Here is a 16,676-nt window from a genome sequence, read left to right on the forward strand (position 1 = left end):
GATAACCCAATACGGTCTATTATTTATTACGGAATACTAGTGTGCAATATATTCTTTACAAAGTTCATCAAAAAATCAAAATACAATTATTTCAATTTTTAATGTTTTCATTTATATTTGTTATGATTCAATCGATTCAAATAGATATTTCTTTTTCTTAGAACAACATTAAAATCTAAAGAAAGTAAGAAAAATGTGTAAAATGTGTAAGATTAAAATTAGTTTATTATTGTTACCGTGTTGATATTATCTTACTTTGTCCGACACTTTCTCGTCAATACACTCGTCGATCACACCAAAATCACTCGGATAGAACTAAATGATATAGAAAACAGAAAGAAAAGAAGTATAATATTTAAAAAATATTTTCATACTACGTCGTCCTCTCGTACGCACCTATGCACACTACTGATGATTTGAAAATACCGCCTTGGTGGTTAGCACAGCGAAGCAGTAGTACCAACTGAAAAAAAAAACCACAAAAACGTTTCGTTGTTGCGTCATATTATGTTCTCGTAGCTTGAGTCGCAAAACGGCTTTGCAAGAGCGGGGGCGGGGCGGGGAGGGGATTCACACACTCGCGCGTTACACACTAACGTCGTGTCGTGAAAGCATATCGTTGTGTCGAAAAACGTAGAGTGCAACGAGCGGGCAAAAAGTATCGCAGGAACGATTCGTAAGGCGCGATCGACTTTGGCGCGTGCAAGTGTTCGCGTATCGCGTGACCGTTGATCGGACGTATCAGTGCGCGCGCGGCACATCAAAATGGCGTGAACCGATCGTGTGCTTCTAGGTTATATTCGCTCGTGGCGGGCCACGATCGCGGATACAACAGAACGCTAAGACGAACGAGAAGAACGAAGAAGAGGAAGAGGAAGAAAAGTAAGAGGTGAAGAAGAAAGAAGGAAAGGAAAGAAATAAAAATAATACAAGGAGAGAAAGAGAGAGAGAGAGAGAGAGAACGACAAGGTCGTGAGCGTTGTTGGTAAAAGTAAGGGCGACAACAACACAACGGCCCCAACGAAACTAAACAGAAGGAAAAGGACAAAAACGGCGACGGCAAGGACGCCGACGCCAACGACAACAACAGTGGCAACGGCTACGACGACGAGCGCGAAAGAAACAACAACAACAACGACGACGACGACGCCGTCGACGACGCCGACGACGCCGACGAGGACGGCGACGGCGACGTCGACGTCAACGTCAACGTCAACAATAAAAAGAAGGAGAAGGAGAAGGACGACGACGACGACGACGACGACGAGGACGACCAAAAACAATACGGTGGCGGTGACGGTGGCGGTGGCAACGGCGATACTAACCAGAACGAGAAGGAGAACAACAACAAGAAGAACGAGAACTACAAGGGCCAAAATACGAGGGACTTTTTCCTCCTCTTTTTCTTCTTCTATCTCTTCTTCTTCTTTCGTACCTTATTACGACGACTCCACGTGCGTTCTTTTGCCAAGAGTTACATGAGTTATGAGGACGGAATGCCCGCAGGCGGTAACGGTCGTTTCCGCGGTTACCCTGCGCGGATGTCCGAGCGACAACAACTCGCGCTTCTTCTGCAAATGACCTCACAGGAAATGGTATCGGGTGAGTAATGTTTTCAATATCAGAAATATCAAAAAGAAATAGAGACGTCTTGCCCTTTGTTCCTTATACATTCCTAACATATCTTACTGTATACGTTAAAGCAAGCTCGATCGCGTTCCATACGTCTCGTTCTTAACAGTCTCTACGAATAAATTCTTTAAACACGCAGTACGATTCTTCTCCTCTATATTTATGTACGTTCGTTCGCAAGGAATCGTTATATCCGCGTTCTGGATCGGCGCGTATAGGGTCAACCAATCTACGTGACCCATGTGACAGGTCGCAGAAAATTGGCGCGGAAGCGCGCCAAATGGCGCCGCGTGCGTGCGCACGCCCACGTATTCTCTCTCTCTCTCTCTCTCTCTCTCTCTCTCTCTCTCTCTCTCTCTCTCTCTCTCTCACCCTCTCTCTCTCTCACCCTTTGCCATTGGAATTTCTGCGACCGGGATCCGTTCCAAAAACGTTTTTACATGTCTTCTCCTTCTTCGCGCGACTTACAAAACGTTCATCAAAACTGCACTAACCTATTTTCTCAAATCTTTTAATATCGTCTATATTAATGTTTATCTCGATTAATACTCGGAGAAATCGATGATTTATCATCTCTTTTACTTGCATTTTTTTTTAAGTAGAAATAACGCGGGAATGCTTCTATTTTAAAATGCGTCTCTCCCTAATAACCTTTTTTTAGTTAATATTTTTATACTACAGTGTATTACGATTAAATGAAATAAAAAAAAAAAAGGAAAAAGAAAAGGAAAGAAAAAAAAAAGTAAATATAATAAAATAAAGGACAAGCAATTGGAATGTTTCCCATTTTCAGGTGGAAATCGTTCGGAAAGTACAGGACCGAACAATACGAATACTTCGAGATCGTCGACGTTGCAACAACAGAGAGGTTCCAAAGGTCGATGGACCAATAAAAATGGAGAATCGTCTGTTCAATCGTCGATTGGCCGTAAGGAAGATTTTCGCGTGCGGCCAGTACTCGTGAATGGTTACGATCTTAATGCGAAGGAAGCTGCTAGCGGTAAGTTACGATCGGATATTTATTCCATTCGAATTTTTGTGATATGAGAAAGAGATTGGACGTGTAAAGCGGATATAATAGCGTGTGTGTGTGTATATATATATATACACACACACGCTCACACGCGTGTATGTATATATATACACACACACGCTCACACGCTATTATATTATACTATTATAATACTGTGTATATATATATACACACTATACACACACACACGCGCGCGCGCACGTAACACACTTCTGTACAAGATATACGAACGAATAAGCGTACATATGTTATATATGTGTCTGCTGCTAGTATTATACTCGGTTATGGCGGTGCAGCGGTAGCAACGGTGGCCGCACACAACTCTCCGTGCAGATCAATACTCGAGGTAGGGCCCCCCACGACTCTTCCTTTTCAGCCTATCTCTCTATCCTATGTACATACGTACATATCTGTAACAGACGTATACATATGAACGCTGACGAATATATCAAAATCTTATCCATATATTTCAATGTTTTCCACTTTTCTACGAAGAAAAAAAAGTTGTCCTTTAAAAAAGAAAACATCAATAAATCGTTCTCAAATAAATGCAATATATATTTTTATAGTCCTCGTATCTTGTACGTTGTTGATTTTGCGATGAAGATGCACTTCCTGTCCCTTTTTTTTTTTTCCATTGATCTTGTCCTTTGGACTTTTTTTTTTTTTTTTTTTTCAAGGATCATTCATGACTATAAAATATTTGTCTTACAATAAAATAATTATCAAGACGAGAAACAACGAGACTCTACAATATTCTCATTAATACTTGTTCTCATTAATTTTTTCTTTTTCTTCTTCTTTTTTTCGAGAGAGAGAAGAAGAGATTTCTATGATCAACCTTGCATTTAAAATGAGGTTATGTTTTCGTCATTTTTTTACCATCGTGTTTCCTATTTAATTAATTTCATTATTTTTATATATCACGTAGAAATAATTCGTCCTAGCAAAATCCTAGAGAAATAAATTACGCATGTATGCGTACGTTATGATTGACCCGCATAGTCAAACCAGGACAGATAATGGTATATATCGTAATAGAAAGCGTTACGTGTATACCGCTTCTTATAACGTATAGTAGACTATCATTCGATCCTTAGTCATCATGATATATCTCTACATATACGGGGTGAGCCAAAAGTTTCTACGTTTGCAATTTTATAATCTGAAAATAACGAAAAAAAAGAAAAGCAATCTAAAAAGTACCTGCAAAAAGAATAATTGATTTTTATAACCTAAAAACTTTTGAGTCATCCTTTTTACGAAGATTTATAATATTATTATGTGTAAAGTATGGAAATTATATGATTTATTGATTGATAGTAGATATTGGGAAAGAAAATGTAACGTTCTTTAACATCATATAAATATTATTTTCTAACAAGTGCAGCTTTTCTAATTTAAGTTCTGGAATATCCGTGAAGTTAGTCGAGAATTCACGTTTAAAGACGAACGTTTCATACTCATCTATATTGCATATACATATATGTACACGATACGTATGATATAGCCTGAAGCATCTCATTAGAAATATTCCAAAGGATTTTTTAATCATGTTTTCTTTTCATTTTTGATTTTAAATGATCTATTACATCGAATCTATGATTTTATACATCATACGTAATTTTTACTTTGCAAATGCGACATTCAATTATTACAGCATTATTCAGTTAAGGAATATTAATGTGACGTTAATATATTATGTGCAAGTATAGGGACAAGGTACACTAAGTCTCTTTTTACACGATGGGTGTGTACGGGCAGAAAATCTCGTATAAGAAAATTGATTTATAAAAATGATATAAAATTTGTGTTATGAATTAGAATAAATTATACAAGTAGCAATTTAAAATATAGCAATGCATTCATTAAAAATATTTTATTTAATAAACAAAAATAAAATTAATCTGTTGAGGAAAAAAAAAAGATTTAAAAAAATTACGCACTATTTTCGTGACATTTTCTGAGAGCTAATTAGTATGCGTTTTTGCAATCGCGTGAAAGTAAATAAAATGTTTGTTAAAAAAACAATTCGTATAAAAATTGTGAATAATGTAAAAAGATTACTTTTATTTGATTAATATTTTGATGATTTAATGGCAAGTATTTTGTATTATAAATGGTCAAATATATATGAATATTTTTGTTTAATATTTATAATAAAAAATTGATATGTAATATAAATGCTTAATACAAATATATGTTTTATGTCGAAGTTACGTCTAGATTTATTAAAATACTTACCATTTATTCAACATACGAGATTAAAAATGTTTAAAAATAAATAGCAAGTACCGTGTTAAAAACAAATACCGTGTAAAAGGAGACTCAGGTATATACATTAACGAAATAAAACAAATTAATTTTTGAGGTTAGAAAGAATTTTTTATAAAATATTGTAGAATAAAAGATGGTATCGGGCGCCGCCCGCATTTTTTAAAGCGGATAAAACATTAGCGTTAACAACGTAAAATACGTATTTCTTTCCTTCCAACGATTGTAACAAATTCGACTTTTTTTCTTTTTTTTTTTTTTTCTTTTTTTTTTTATCAAATTCATATTATGTCGGCTCTCTTCGTTTCGATTTGTAAAAAAATACAAGAGCAATGCGGATTCAATTGTTCGATTCGATTCAATGATAGTAACAATGCACCGATAAAAGTTTAATACAAACTTTTCAGTACATATGTACATAAATATAGTATATGCAATATATATGGCTAGTATAATTTCTACGAAAATGATCGATCATTGAAAACGGAAGTGCAGAATTATATTTTTTTTTTTTTTTTCATTTTCATCTTGACGAACATGTATGGAAATACCGATATATTATTCGACAAAATGTTTTTTCTAGGTAATTTTAATAATAAATTACTCTTTTTTTGAGACTTTTTAGGTTATTTTTTTTTTCTTGATTATAAAACAAGACTAACTTGTAACAAATAAAAAAATAAAAAGATTAGCCTGAGAAGTCTTGAAAAAGAATAATTGATTTTTAACCTAAGAACTTTTGGTCCATTCTGTATTTTGTTCAAATGTTCGAAAAAAAGAGGAAAAAGCGAACAAAAAATTTATTTCTATTACATTATTTGTTGATTTATCGATCGAAATTATGTGTACATATCGAATAATTGTTTGGTTTTTCTATGAATCAGACAAGATCGGTGATAAAAACAAAGTAATCGAACGACCTCCTCTTACGTTGTTCTATCCTCTTTAAAGACCGGTACTGTGTGCTTGTTTTTCACGTATGTAAATATCCGTCTCGTCTTTTTCGTTCGCTATCAGCGAATTACTACGACTCTTTTAAAATCAGTTTCGTGCGACTACATACCGAATGTGTTCATTCTATTCTCACGATTTATAATCGACCGTATTCATCATTTCTTTTTTTTCGTGTAAAAAAAGAATATCGTACAGGTATGAAATTTTATTGAAACGCATTGAATTCTATGAAAAATGCTTTATATACTTCGCTCCAATGTAATGCAAAAGGATTTTTTGGATATTTCTTCTTAATATTTTATCTGAAGTATTGCATATACAAGCTAAGTTTATTATTTCAATTGAATCTATCGGCTTAAAATCGAACATAACCTTGTCAATGTAAATATGGAGTTCTAAACTAGTCAATGTTATATGTATATATACAAATAGTATTACGTATTATACGATATTAGAAAAGTGATTAATATGGAAATAAGAATATTTCGTCACTCGTATATCCATTATCGTCAAATTATTTCTTTTAATATCAATTGCTACAAGTTTGTTACAGTATAAAAAGAAATTATTTACGGTATTCCATGTTTGTATATATTTGACTGATAAAATGAATTTAAAATGCATTTTAAAATGCAATTCGTTCTAAGAAATCCTTTAAGCGTCGAGTTGAGGGGCAGAGGTAGAGACACGTTCGGAACACAAATACGGAAATGTCGAAGTGCGCAAACTCGTGGGATCAGCCTATTGCGATTGATACGCGATGGTGGGAGGTAGATTCGGGGAAGGGAAGATCAGAGACAGTCGGAGGGGAGAAAGGCGAGCCAATCATCGACAGGGCGATACAACATGGCCACCAGTTTGCATAGGGCCGTGCTTGGGTAAACGTCGAGCACGTCGTGTGGGCAATTTTCGTCGATTAAACGACAGATGTCGCAACGTGCGCTTTAACTCGCCCCGGAGTTAACGACGACGACGACGACAATTGCGGCGTGACGGTTGTGTTTCTCTCGTGTTGCTCCTCCATTCGTGAAACAAGGAGAAAACTCTTTCGTGATTCGTGTTGAAAGACGGTGGGAAAAGAAAAAACAAAAGAAAAGAAACGAATAACAGTCAAAAAGAGCGAAATTCGAAAATTTGAGTAATAATCGAGAAAATGGGAAGAAAGTCGATACGTGGTATTAGACCGAAATTGATTCGAATTGTCGAAGACGCGCGAGAATGATGATCCATTTGGATGAAATCGAAAGGAATCGAAATATCATAAAGATTTCGCGCTTCTTCGACGAGATCTTCGCGCCGCTGGTGTGGCTCCTCGCTTCCAGAACATCGAAACAACGAAAGGGAAGAACGAGGAAGATACTATATTAGCGGAAACGAAGTGCGAACCTACCTACTCGAGTAGCCGGAAGTTTCTACCGTGATACGAGCTGAATTTTTCCTTCAAGGTTAATTGCATCCTCGCGAAACACATCGAATATGAATTTTATTCTCCTCTTGAATCGCTTTTGTCAAACTCCGTGTATCAGCGTGTTTCCTTTACGAAAACTTTCGAACGAATGGATGTCGTCGTCGTTATACACGTCGTACATTAAACCATGCCCTTGCTTTTATTTCTTATCGAAAGAACATACAAAATTTTAACATAATATAAATTCTCTGAATTTCACAACGAATACAAAAAAAATTCTAACCTTATTTATCCCGTTCCAAAACAATACAAAAAGCTAATGATACTAAGTTGATTCTAATCAGTGTGTGTGTGTGTGTGTGTGTGTGTATTTATTTATTTATTTATTTGTATGTTTTTACGCACGTAGGTTTATGTTTCACTTCATAAGATTTCGTAATAAATCGTCCTGTTTGTCCCTTTACAAGAAATTTCATTATCGTTTTCGCGTTGACAGACATTCCAGGTGCAAACTCGCCCAACGAATCGTCGACGACGTGTACGGCAACAACGACGACGACGACGACGACGACGACGACGACGGCGACGACAGCAACAGCAACAACGACAACTGCGACTACGACTACGACTACGACTACGACCACTACTGATAGTCCAAATCGTTCTCCCCAAATCGAGAACGCGGACGTAACGCCGGTTATAACGACGATCGTCTCGACGACAACAACAGCGACGACGACTACGACAACTAATACAACGGTAACGTCATCGAATGAGCAACAAGAACAACAACAATCTTCGTCGTCGCTTTATCAGCAACACTACAATCATCACTCACAATATCAACACCAACAGCAGCAACGCACGACCGGAAGTGCGTCAATCGCTGCACCGCACGTCGCCGAAGACAGTGGAGCCCCCTGTGAAATGCGGAGGACACCACCACAAAATAAAGGTAAATTGTGTGTGCATTTTTGTATGCACTTGTTGAAGGAAACATCTTTTTATTCATGTTTTTATCTTTCGGCTATCTTATACGATTGAATATTTCTCGGTGTTGGAGATATTAAAATGTTAATTTACAATAATGCCTTTAACAAAAGTGAACTCATACTTTTTTCTGTCAACAAAATTTACAAGACGAAAGTTTATCTTTTGTCTCTTTCCAACGATAGATACGTCTTTAATAACCTTAATTCGTAATATTTACTTGTTGAGAAAATAATAGTTTAACAAACGTCCAATCAGGATATTCGTCTCGCGAAAATGGTGCATTTGGAAATTAAACGAAGTCATTTATGGAGTAATTCAGCAGTAATTCAACATCTAACGAATTATTTTTCTGGGTAATGCATGTTATACGTTTGGCTTATTAAATGATACAAAAGAAACGAATTAAAAACGATACAAGGTTTTACGTACGATCTTCGATAGAGATAGGTTAACCTGATCGAAATGAATTAATTTCAAATCGAAGTATGAAAAGCTTGGGGAAAATGAGAAGATTTCAAATAATTGTATGATATATTATTAAAAGAAGAAGAATAATTAAAATATACCGTGTTTTAATACATACATACATACATACGTACGTACGTACGTACGTATATCACTACGGACAATAAGTAAGGTTATAAAATTTATGCGGTAACATTTTATAGATGTGTCAAAAATATAAGTTGTTTACAAGATAGATAGATATGTATTAGCGAATGAACGTTGCGTCGGTAAAGAATGTAGCACGTGGTTTGATAAAAAGTCAACATCGTCGTATCTTATTTGACAACTAGAAGAGGAGGAGTCTGAGCAAACTATAGCAGCAGCAAAGCTTTGGCTTAGTCATCCTCGACGAAACGGGCTAGCGGGGCATGCTGGTAAAGTGGACATTCGAGTGCGTAGCGAAAGAAGAGCGAGGAGAGGATTGGCGTGGTGAAGGGAGGGGGAACGGAAGGGAAGGGCAGGAGGGGAGGAACCGTGAGAGAATGCGCTCGAGGTGGTAAAGTGGGAGGGATAAACGGGATAAGGTCGAAAGCATGCTGTGACTGGCAAGTCATGTACATATGTATGCGTATGTATGCATATGTATGTATGATGTATGATGGCTGTGTACCTAGGCGACTCGGCACGGCACGGTACGGTGCGACGCGTTAACGTTAACATTCACGTTCACGCTGCTCGCGCTTATGCTCCTCGGGGCTTATGCACTTGCGCGTACATCGACACTCAGCGACGAGGGTGATCGCACCTCCGAGAGGGTGAGAGAGATTGTATTATCCGATCCGATCGTGTAAGTTCTCTCTCTCTTTTTCTCTCTCAATACATCGAGTCTTCTTACTTTTTAGCTTTTTTTTTTTATTTATCTTCTAATTTCTTTTCAAGTTTTTTAACTTTTTTTTTTTTAATATAATTTTACTAATATCTAACCTCGATCGCAAAATGATAACGACGACGATGATGATGACGATGATTATGATGATTATTACGATGATGATGATGATGATGATGAGGATGATGATAACGATGTTTTGTATTTTCCCGCCAATTCGTGTCGAAACCGATACAACCGTGAAGAACCGTTATCGTCGTCGCTTCGAAGATATCCGAGAAAGGAACGCGAGCACGAAGATGGTCGATCGTGCGTCACCCACGTGATGTCTCTTCTCTCTATAAGAGACGACGACTACAATCGCGAAATTCTTCGTCTTCTTCTTCCTCTTCTTCTCCACTGCAGTGTCGTTCGTGAACTCGTCGAGTAAATCAATCTTACGTAGTTGAATTAGCTTATCAATATACTTAAGTAAGTCGATGATAATCTCGTTTACTCGCGAGAATATTCTTAAAGCGAGAGATATGTGATTATTTCGGTACATCCGTTCCGACGGTCGGTTCGTTTACCGCAACGTCGACTTTTTTTTTTTCTTTTCTTTTCTTTATCCTTTTTCGATCTTTGTTTTCAAAAGGAATAATACACCTAGCTTCTTTTGTGTCGTTTCTTTGAAGTCATATAAGAAAGAAAAAACAAGAGAAACAGACAAAGTGTGTTAGTTAGAGAAAGAGAGAGAGAGAGAGAGAGAGAGAGAGAGAGATAGATGAAATAATGTGTGACAATCGTCGTCGATACGTTTTAAAGGACGTGTTGTTTATGGTAAAATGTGCTCGATCAATAAATACTAACACATTGAAGTCTCTTAGTTTCGTTGAATATCCAATTATACGCGAATGTCAAGATTATGAAAAAAGATTATGAAAAATATAACCTATTTATATCGAATTTGAAATGTGTATGAATATGTAAGAACGAGAGAATTCATTGACCAACGAGTCGCACGCAATGTATTTTTGGATATTATATGTGAAACCGCCAAGTCTCTTCTTTCTGGCACGATTTCTCCTTCGGTTCAGGGAACGATGAGATCATAATAAAAAAATAAAAAGAAAGGAATAATAATAATAGTTTAACAATTATTATTATTATTATTATTATTATTATTATTATTATTATTATTATTATGAACAAAATTTATTTTCTCAACAAATTATTTTTAAGGCTAACCTTAGTATACCTTAGATAACTATTCTAAGACTAAATAGATGTTTTAACGTTATAAATGATCCTACAATTGAATGTGAATTCTGGTAAATTTATTGTAATGATGTATAATAAATACATTTAAAGAAGGACAAAGTAATAAATATATTTCTGTCAGTACGGTCCATGTTAATACGGGATCTTAGGAAGGGTCATTGTTAAATCGATCGTAAATCCCTTTTCATGTTCTATCGATTTAAAGGATGTTTATTTAAAGGATTAGGATCGTATAAAGAATGGTAGAAAAGGTCGTGTAGATCGTAAAACTTCACGTTCTATTGATTTGAAGGATGTTTATTGTTCGTTATCTTTTAATTTTCCCAAGTTAAATAATAGAAACCTTTTTGTGTGTGTTTCACAGTCGATAGATCGGGAACCGGGCAGTCTGGAAGCTCGCCGAGGGTGACGCTCCGGCTCAACCAGGTACGAGGAGCAAGGGATGAGAAAAAAGGGGGTACATCAAACTCCCGTCAGGGTGCTATAAACGCACAGGTATAAATAAGACGGTTTGTAGTAAACCTATTTCATTCGTACGACGAAAGATTCACAGAGTAGAACTATTCGTAGGAGTAGATCTATTCGACTCTAAATCCAAACGTGTAGTGAATTTTCAGAATCTGTGTCTGTGTTAATTGAAAGTTTTGAGAGAAGTAATTTCATTTTCTATCTTGTGACTTAAAGATTCTTTTTATTTCTGTTTGTTTACGTCGATGTGGAATCTTCATTGATATCATTGGTTTAGGTATATAGATCATTGGCTTATATTATTTTCAGAGTCAGGGACAAATGGAATCGTCGTCGAAGATGCCATTAAGTGGTTCATCGGCTATCACAAACGTTTCTGGATCAAATGGATCCGGAAATGCATCATCTTCCGCAGATAACGGTGACGTTTACGAGTTTAAAAGCTCGAAAGAACCTACGCCCGTAAGAGGAACAAGTTCTTCGCCGAATCCTAATCCTGAAAAGGATAAGGAGAACGGCAAATCGTTGTCCGGACAAATAGGTCAAAACAATGGTAATAATACAACGACGACAGGTGGATCGACAACGACTACTACCGATTCCACAGCTGCTTCTTCTACATCCGACGATCCCTCAACGATTTCCTCATCACCGTCGACGAAACGAGCTTTCGAGGGTGACAATGCCGATGATCAAGACGAAGAAAATCGGCGAAAGAAGCGTAAAGATACGGAAAATGTAAAAGACGGTGTTAAGAGTACACCAACTGGAAGACAAAGTACTGGCAGAAATGCCACAAATGCAGGAGAAAAAGTAAGAAGTCACGCTTATCATCACCGCGATCCTTCTTTCGTTTTAATCGAAGGATTTGATTTTTTGTTTATACAGAATGGGTCAAAACTATCTAGATAACCTTTTAGATTAATTTTTTATTCAAATTCTAAAGCCATAAAATTCTCGAAAAAGAGTAATTGATTTTTAATATCATTTTTATCTGTATTATTTAAAGCGTGTCCATTAGGTTTTGGAAATACTTGTGATACAATTTTTGTCGTTGTTTTCTCTATATAGTGTACGAAATCTGGAAAGCAAAATTCCAATACTGTATCCGGAAAAAATAATCAAAACGCAGCGTCTAATGCTGCGGATAGAAAAAGTCCGAGTACAGCTTCGATGGCGAGTAGTCCTAAACCTTCGAATACACCTGTTGGTTCCACAACAAATACGAAAACTGCTGCAACGCCTGTATTACCTGAATCCGACGGTGAAGACGATCGTTCTAAAAGTTCTGATTCGGGTTCGGCTCCTAAAGTTCCACCTTTGAAAATAGTTATACCACAGAGTACTACGTCCGAACAGGAACAGGGTAATAGAAACGGAAAGAATACATCTAATAGAAGTCATCAATTGCCTTACGTCGTTGCTAGTTCTAATAGTAACGATTCGACGGACAAAGATCAAAATCAATCCGCCAGCGGTACAACTAGTCCTACGGAAAATGGAAGTGGGACGAAAGTCGATGATAAAAAAGATTTTACTGGTACTCTACATTCTGAAGAAAGATCGACCCATCATCAAAGAGTTCTTAGAAGTTCGCATAGGTAAATACATTCTATGAATATAAAAATTAGTTGCCATTCATGAAAATTCTTACTCAGAGAAGATAGAAACTTTATCTATACATACGAATGCTTATTTTCCATATAATACTTTGGATATTCTTTTTATACTATTTTATATATCGTTGTTATTATTTCCATAGAACTGGTAATGGTAACAATGGTTCAACAGCATCGAAAGAAGTATCAGGATCTAATGCTGGTAATGGCAACTACTCCAATTCTTCTCCTTTACCTGTAGCTACGACCGATCGATCTAACAATTCTTCGCCGCAACAAAGACATCATTCTCCGCCGCCTGAAAATACTAATTCGGAATCTAATAAACCTGCTTCTGCCGAATCATCGAATACTGGAACTATAACAAAAACGAGTACAGCTGCAGAAAAATCGGAAAAGAATACCGAATCTACAGGAAAAAATCAGAAAGATACAGGAGTAGAAAATTCTGAAAATAATACTACTGCAGCTTCATCTGCCGCTTCTAGTACCACTACTTCTTCTGCTCCTGTCGAACTACATCCTAGAAAAAGAAAGATGAAGCCTAATAAAGAAGCTCAACAAGCTGCAGCAACAGCTGCAGCTAATGAAGCAGCGGAAGCAAATAATACAGGACCAGAAGTCCATCCGCATGATCAACCTATTACTAATTGTTACCAATTATTCTTAAATATTAGAAAACAGGTAAGATGAAAAACAGTAATTGATATGTTATAACGATTATGACGAATAATAATGCCACACATCGTTCATTATTGTTGCACGAGAATAATTTTAGGATTTTTTTTTTTTTTATTTTTTTTTTTCATTCGGAGTTTTATTCGTCGTTAATTAACAGCTAACGAATTTTGCAGATTGAACGAAGAAGAAAAGGCCTATTTCCAGTTCAACCAAAACCTCCTCAAGGTTTTAAAGATTATTTGATGAATCGTTGTACATATGTATTAGCTGGAAATGCAAACAACGAACCGAATGTTAATCCACCAGTTAGTTTGCAAAGTCTTATGAAAGATTTGTATATAGAACAAGAAAAAGAGAGATATCGACTTAGGATGCAACACGTTGTAGAGAAAGAAAAATTAGTATTATCTGTGGAACAGGAAATTCTTAGAGTTCATGGCAGAGCAGCCAGAGCTCTTGCCAATCAATCACTTCCTTTTTCAGTTTGCACTATTCTTAAAGACGAAGAAGTTTATAATGTTATTACTCCAGAGCAAGAAGAAAAAGATAGAAATGCACGAAGCAGGTATAATGGGAGATTGTTTTTAAGCTGGCTGCAAGATGTTGATGATAAATGGGAAAAGATAAAGGTAATTTGAGAAATAACTGTTGTTTGTTACCTGAATTTTTTTATACGGACACATTCAAATGTATATATGGTCTTTATTAATTCAGGTTAAAATAAAATATTGTGTTAAAACCGACTGATTGTTATTTTACTTTGTATTATCAGTTTAAAAAAGCACAATACATGTGTCAATGTAAATACTATTCATTTGTATACTATACTTCATTTTTTTTCTTGTAGGAAGCAATGTTATTACGACATCATAATGAAGCCGAATCCTTACATGCCGTTCAAAAAATGGACTGGGAGTGGAAATTAAAAGAAGTTGGACTTTGTGAATTTAAAGCAACACCTCAAATAGAAGATGTTCATGTACCAATGGTACATGTTTCAGATGACTTTGACTTACTACCTGCTTAGTATACAGTGACTGAACAATCATATTGTACGTTTCTATCATGTACCTTTAAATTAACTTTAAGAATGGTCGTTATTTAATCTGTGATCTCTTCATTAATATATCCGCTCTTTTGCACACTTATTTTTCATATATAAGTTCAGTGTATGACAAATGCATCCGAGGCTGTAGTTAGAATTGGTATTAAATAGTTAGAATGAATATTTGTACTCTTTCAACTGGTTTTCTAAAACCATTACAAGATTTTAATTAATCTCTTGTTTAATTAATCGTATGCTTTTAAGTGAATTATTCGAAATATGCAAAAGCTTGATTGCATAAAGAGGCAAAACTTTCAATAACTTTGTACAAAGTTTATCATTCTTTAAATCTCAAGTGAAGACTCATTAAAAATGATCATTAATAATTATGATCAAAATTTCAATAATGTTTCTTATATTGGAAACAAAAGATATTTAATTTTCGCGTATTGGTTTGTACATATTTTGTAACTAGTTATATGTATCATAAATAAATTAATAATGTATAGTTTCTTTTCAAAGTAAGAAAAAATGTGTATAATAAATATGAATGCTTTGAGATATTAAATTATAATGTTTATATTTTATTTTGTCTTTTCAGAGAAATCTTTTTTGATAGTTACATTATCTAAATTAGGATTACTCAACTTGTAATCTATTGGTTTATCAAATCCCATTATTTTTTGATAATGACTGTAATCATTAAAATAATTTTCATCAAATAGTAATGGTTTGCCTTTAATAAAGCATGTTGTAATCATAGCATTAATCTTTGGTAGTGCGACATCAGCTGGTGTAAATTCAATCTGCAAAATATAAATTTTATCTATAACTTTTTTACAAACTAAAAACCTTTAAATTTATACAAAGAATTATAGAAAATATATTACATACTTTATTTTCACGAAGAAATAAGCTGTAGGTTGTAGCAAGGTATTTGTCTCTTTCAGAATCATAATAAATATATGTCACATATCTCCTTGTTATTATATGTAATAACACAGTTATAAATATTGAAAACATTGTAAATACAATGGATCCTACAATACCTATTATACTGTCCAGTGTACTACAATTTGTAATAAAAAAAGGTTGTATTGCAATTGTACAAGCCGTTGTTCCTAAAGAAAATATCTTCAAATTACGAACTTTACTCTTCAGAATCCCATGATAGATTTCTGAAACCTTTTCTTGAGAATATTTGTGATCATTATGAACAGCTCTCTGAAAAAGTATAATATATAATCTGTCTTAAATTTAATATTATAAGATAAATATCAAACTCATTAAGATAAAAACTATTTAAATAAATATAAGGTCGTACTACTTATCCTTTATGTACAAAATTATAGAAAAAGTTAAAAGAAAAATTTGAATACAATACTTCTAAATTCTCATTCTAACCTTAACATAATTCTTATTGTAGTTCACGCAGGGATAACTGTATCTCAAGTTCTTAGTATCTCCAAAATAAATAAGACATTTTTGTCTTAAATTAGCTCGTAATATCAAGGACATTCTTAAAATAGTTTATATTATAAACCAATTTTTATTTTATAACAAAAAAAAAAAAGCTCAGACACTTAACATTCAAATATATTATGCACCACTTATTTTTAATAATAACAATAAAAATATCTATTTATTTTCTTTGAATAATTGCACGTGCAAATAGTTGAACATTTTATAAAAGAGAATTTTAATTTATTTGTCTTTTTTTATATTTCACAGCGGCACTATTCACATATGTATTTCATGTATTCGATCGGCTTGCCATCTGGTGGCAAGAAGGAAAAATTGAACCACAAATTTTATTATATCTTACATACTCGTATATATGTGTGAACTAAATATACGTATATTATATAATAATAATATTAATAAAATTTTTTATATTTGCATCATTTACGAATATTAAATTCATAAGAATATATAACAAATTATATAAGATCATTTTTATGTAACATTGAGGAATA

General features: G+C 34.7%; 2 protein-coding genes and 1 long non-coding RNA gene across 5 annotated transcripts; 1 reads left to right on the forward strand and 2 right to left on the reverse strand.

Moving 5' to 3' along the window:
• Positions 1–207: 207 nt before the first annotated feature.
• LOC122630370 lies at positions 208–7,873 on the reverse strand. 3 transcript variants are annotated; one of them, XR_006327475.1, is made up of 4 exons: positions 7,284–7,873; positions 2,909–3,075; positions 397–463; positions 208–315 (listed from the first exon to the last, which is right to left on the reverse strand). It is a non-coding gene; the product is annotated as an uncharacterized LOC122630370 (long non-coding RNA). The 3 variants fall into 3 exon arrangements; XR_006327476.1 differs by lacking the exon at positions 2,909–3,075; XR_006327474.1 differs by lacking the exons at positions 2,909–3,075; positions 7,284–7,873 and adding an exon at positions 1,436–1,573.
• LOC122630358 (ankyrin repeat domain-containing protein 12) lies at positions 1,472–15,803 on the forward strand. The gene is made up of 9 exons (XM_043814785.1): positions 1,472–1,602; positions 2,426–2,632; positions 7,798–8,256; positions 11,252–11,382; positions 11,665–12,168; positions 12,427–12,956; positions 13,118–13,658; positions 13,829–14,284; positions 14,503–15,803. The coding sequence occupies exons 1-9, from the start codon at positions 1,479–1,481 to the stop codon at positions 14,680–14,682; spliced, it is 3,132 nt and encodes a 1,043-aa protein (XP_043670720.1). The 5' UTR covers positions 1,472–1,478; the 3' UTR covers positions 14,683–15,803.
• Positions 15,264–16,494, reverse strand: LOC122630368 (transmembrane protein 70 homolog, mitochondrial). The gene is made up of 3 exons (XM_043814807.1): positions 16,105–16,494; positions 15,595–15,924; positions 15,264–15,506 (listed from the first exon to the last, which is right to left on the reverse strand). Exons 1-3 carry the CDS (start codon positions 16,216–16,218, stop codon positions 15,285–15,287), a joined length of 666 nt encoding a protein of 221 aa, XP_043670742.1. The 5' UTR covers positions 16,219–16,494; the 3' UTR covers positions 15,264–15,284.
• Between the last annotated feature and the right edge of the window lie 182 nt (positions 16,495–16,676).

This window comes from Vespula pensylvanica, chromosome 7, assembly GCF_014466175.1.
Source record: "Vespula pensylvanica isolate Volc-1 chromosome 7, ASM1446617v1, whole genome shotgun sequence".
Classification (NCBI taxonomy): domain Eukaryota; kingdom Metazoa; phylum Arthropoda; class Insecta; order Hymenoptera; family Vespidae; genus Vespula; species Vespula pensylvanica.

Excerpts from the sequence above, each read along its gene's own strand:
- LOC122630368 (XM_043814807.1), bottom strand. The coding sequence starts at position 16,218 with ATGTCCTTGATATTACGAGCTAATTTAAGACAAAAATGTCTTATTTAT. Across the intron at positions 15,925-16,104 it reads ACAATAAGAATTATGTTAAG|AGAGCTGTTCATAATGATCA; the intron begins GTTAGAATGAGA and ends ATACTTTTTCAG. Across the intron at positions 15,507-15,594 it reads TATTTCTTCGTGAAAATAAA|ATTGAATTTACACCAGCTGA; the intron begins GTATGTAATATA and ends TATATTTTGCAG.
- LOC122630358 (XM_043814785.1), top strand. The coding sequence starts at position 1,479 with ATGAGTTATGAGGACGGAATGCCCGCAGGCGGTAACGGTCGTTTCCGC. Across the intron at positions 13,659-13,828 it reads TCTTAAATATTAGAAAACAG|ATTGAACGAAGAAGAAAAGG; the intron begins GTAAGATGAAAA and ends CGAATTTTGCAG. Across the intron at positions 14,285-14,502 it reads ATAAATGGGAAAAGATAAAG|GAAGCAATGTTATTACGACA; the intron begins GTAATTTGAGAA and ends TTTTTCTTGTAG.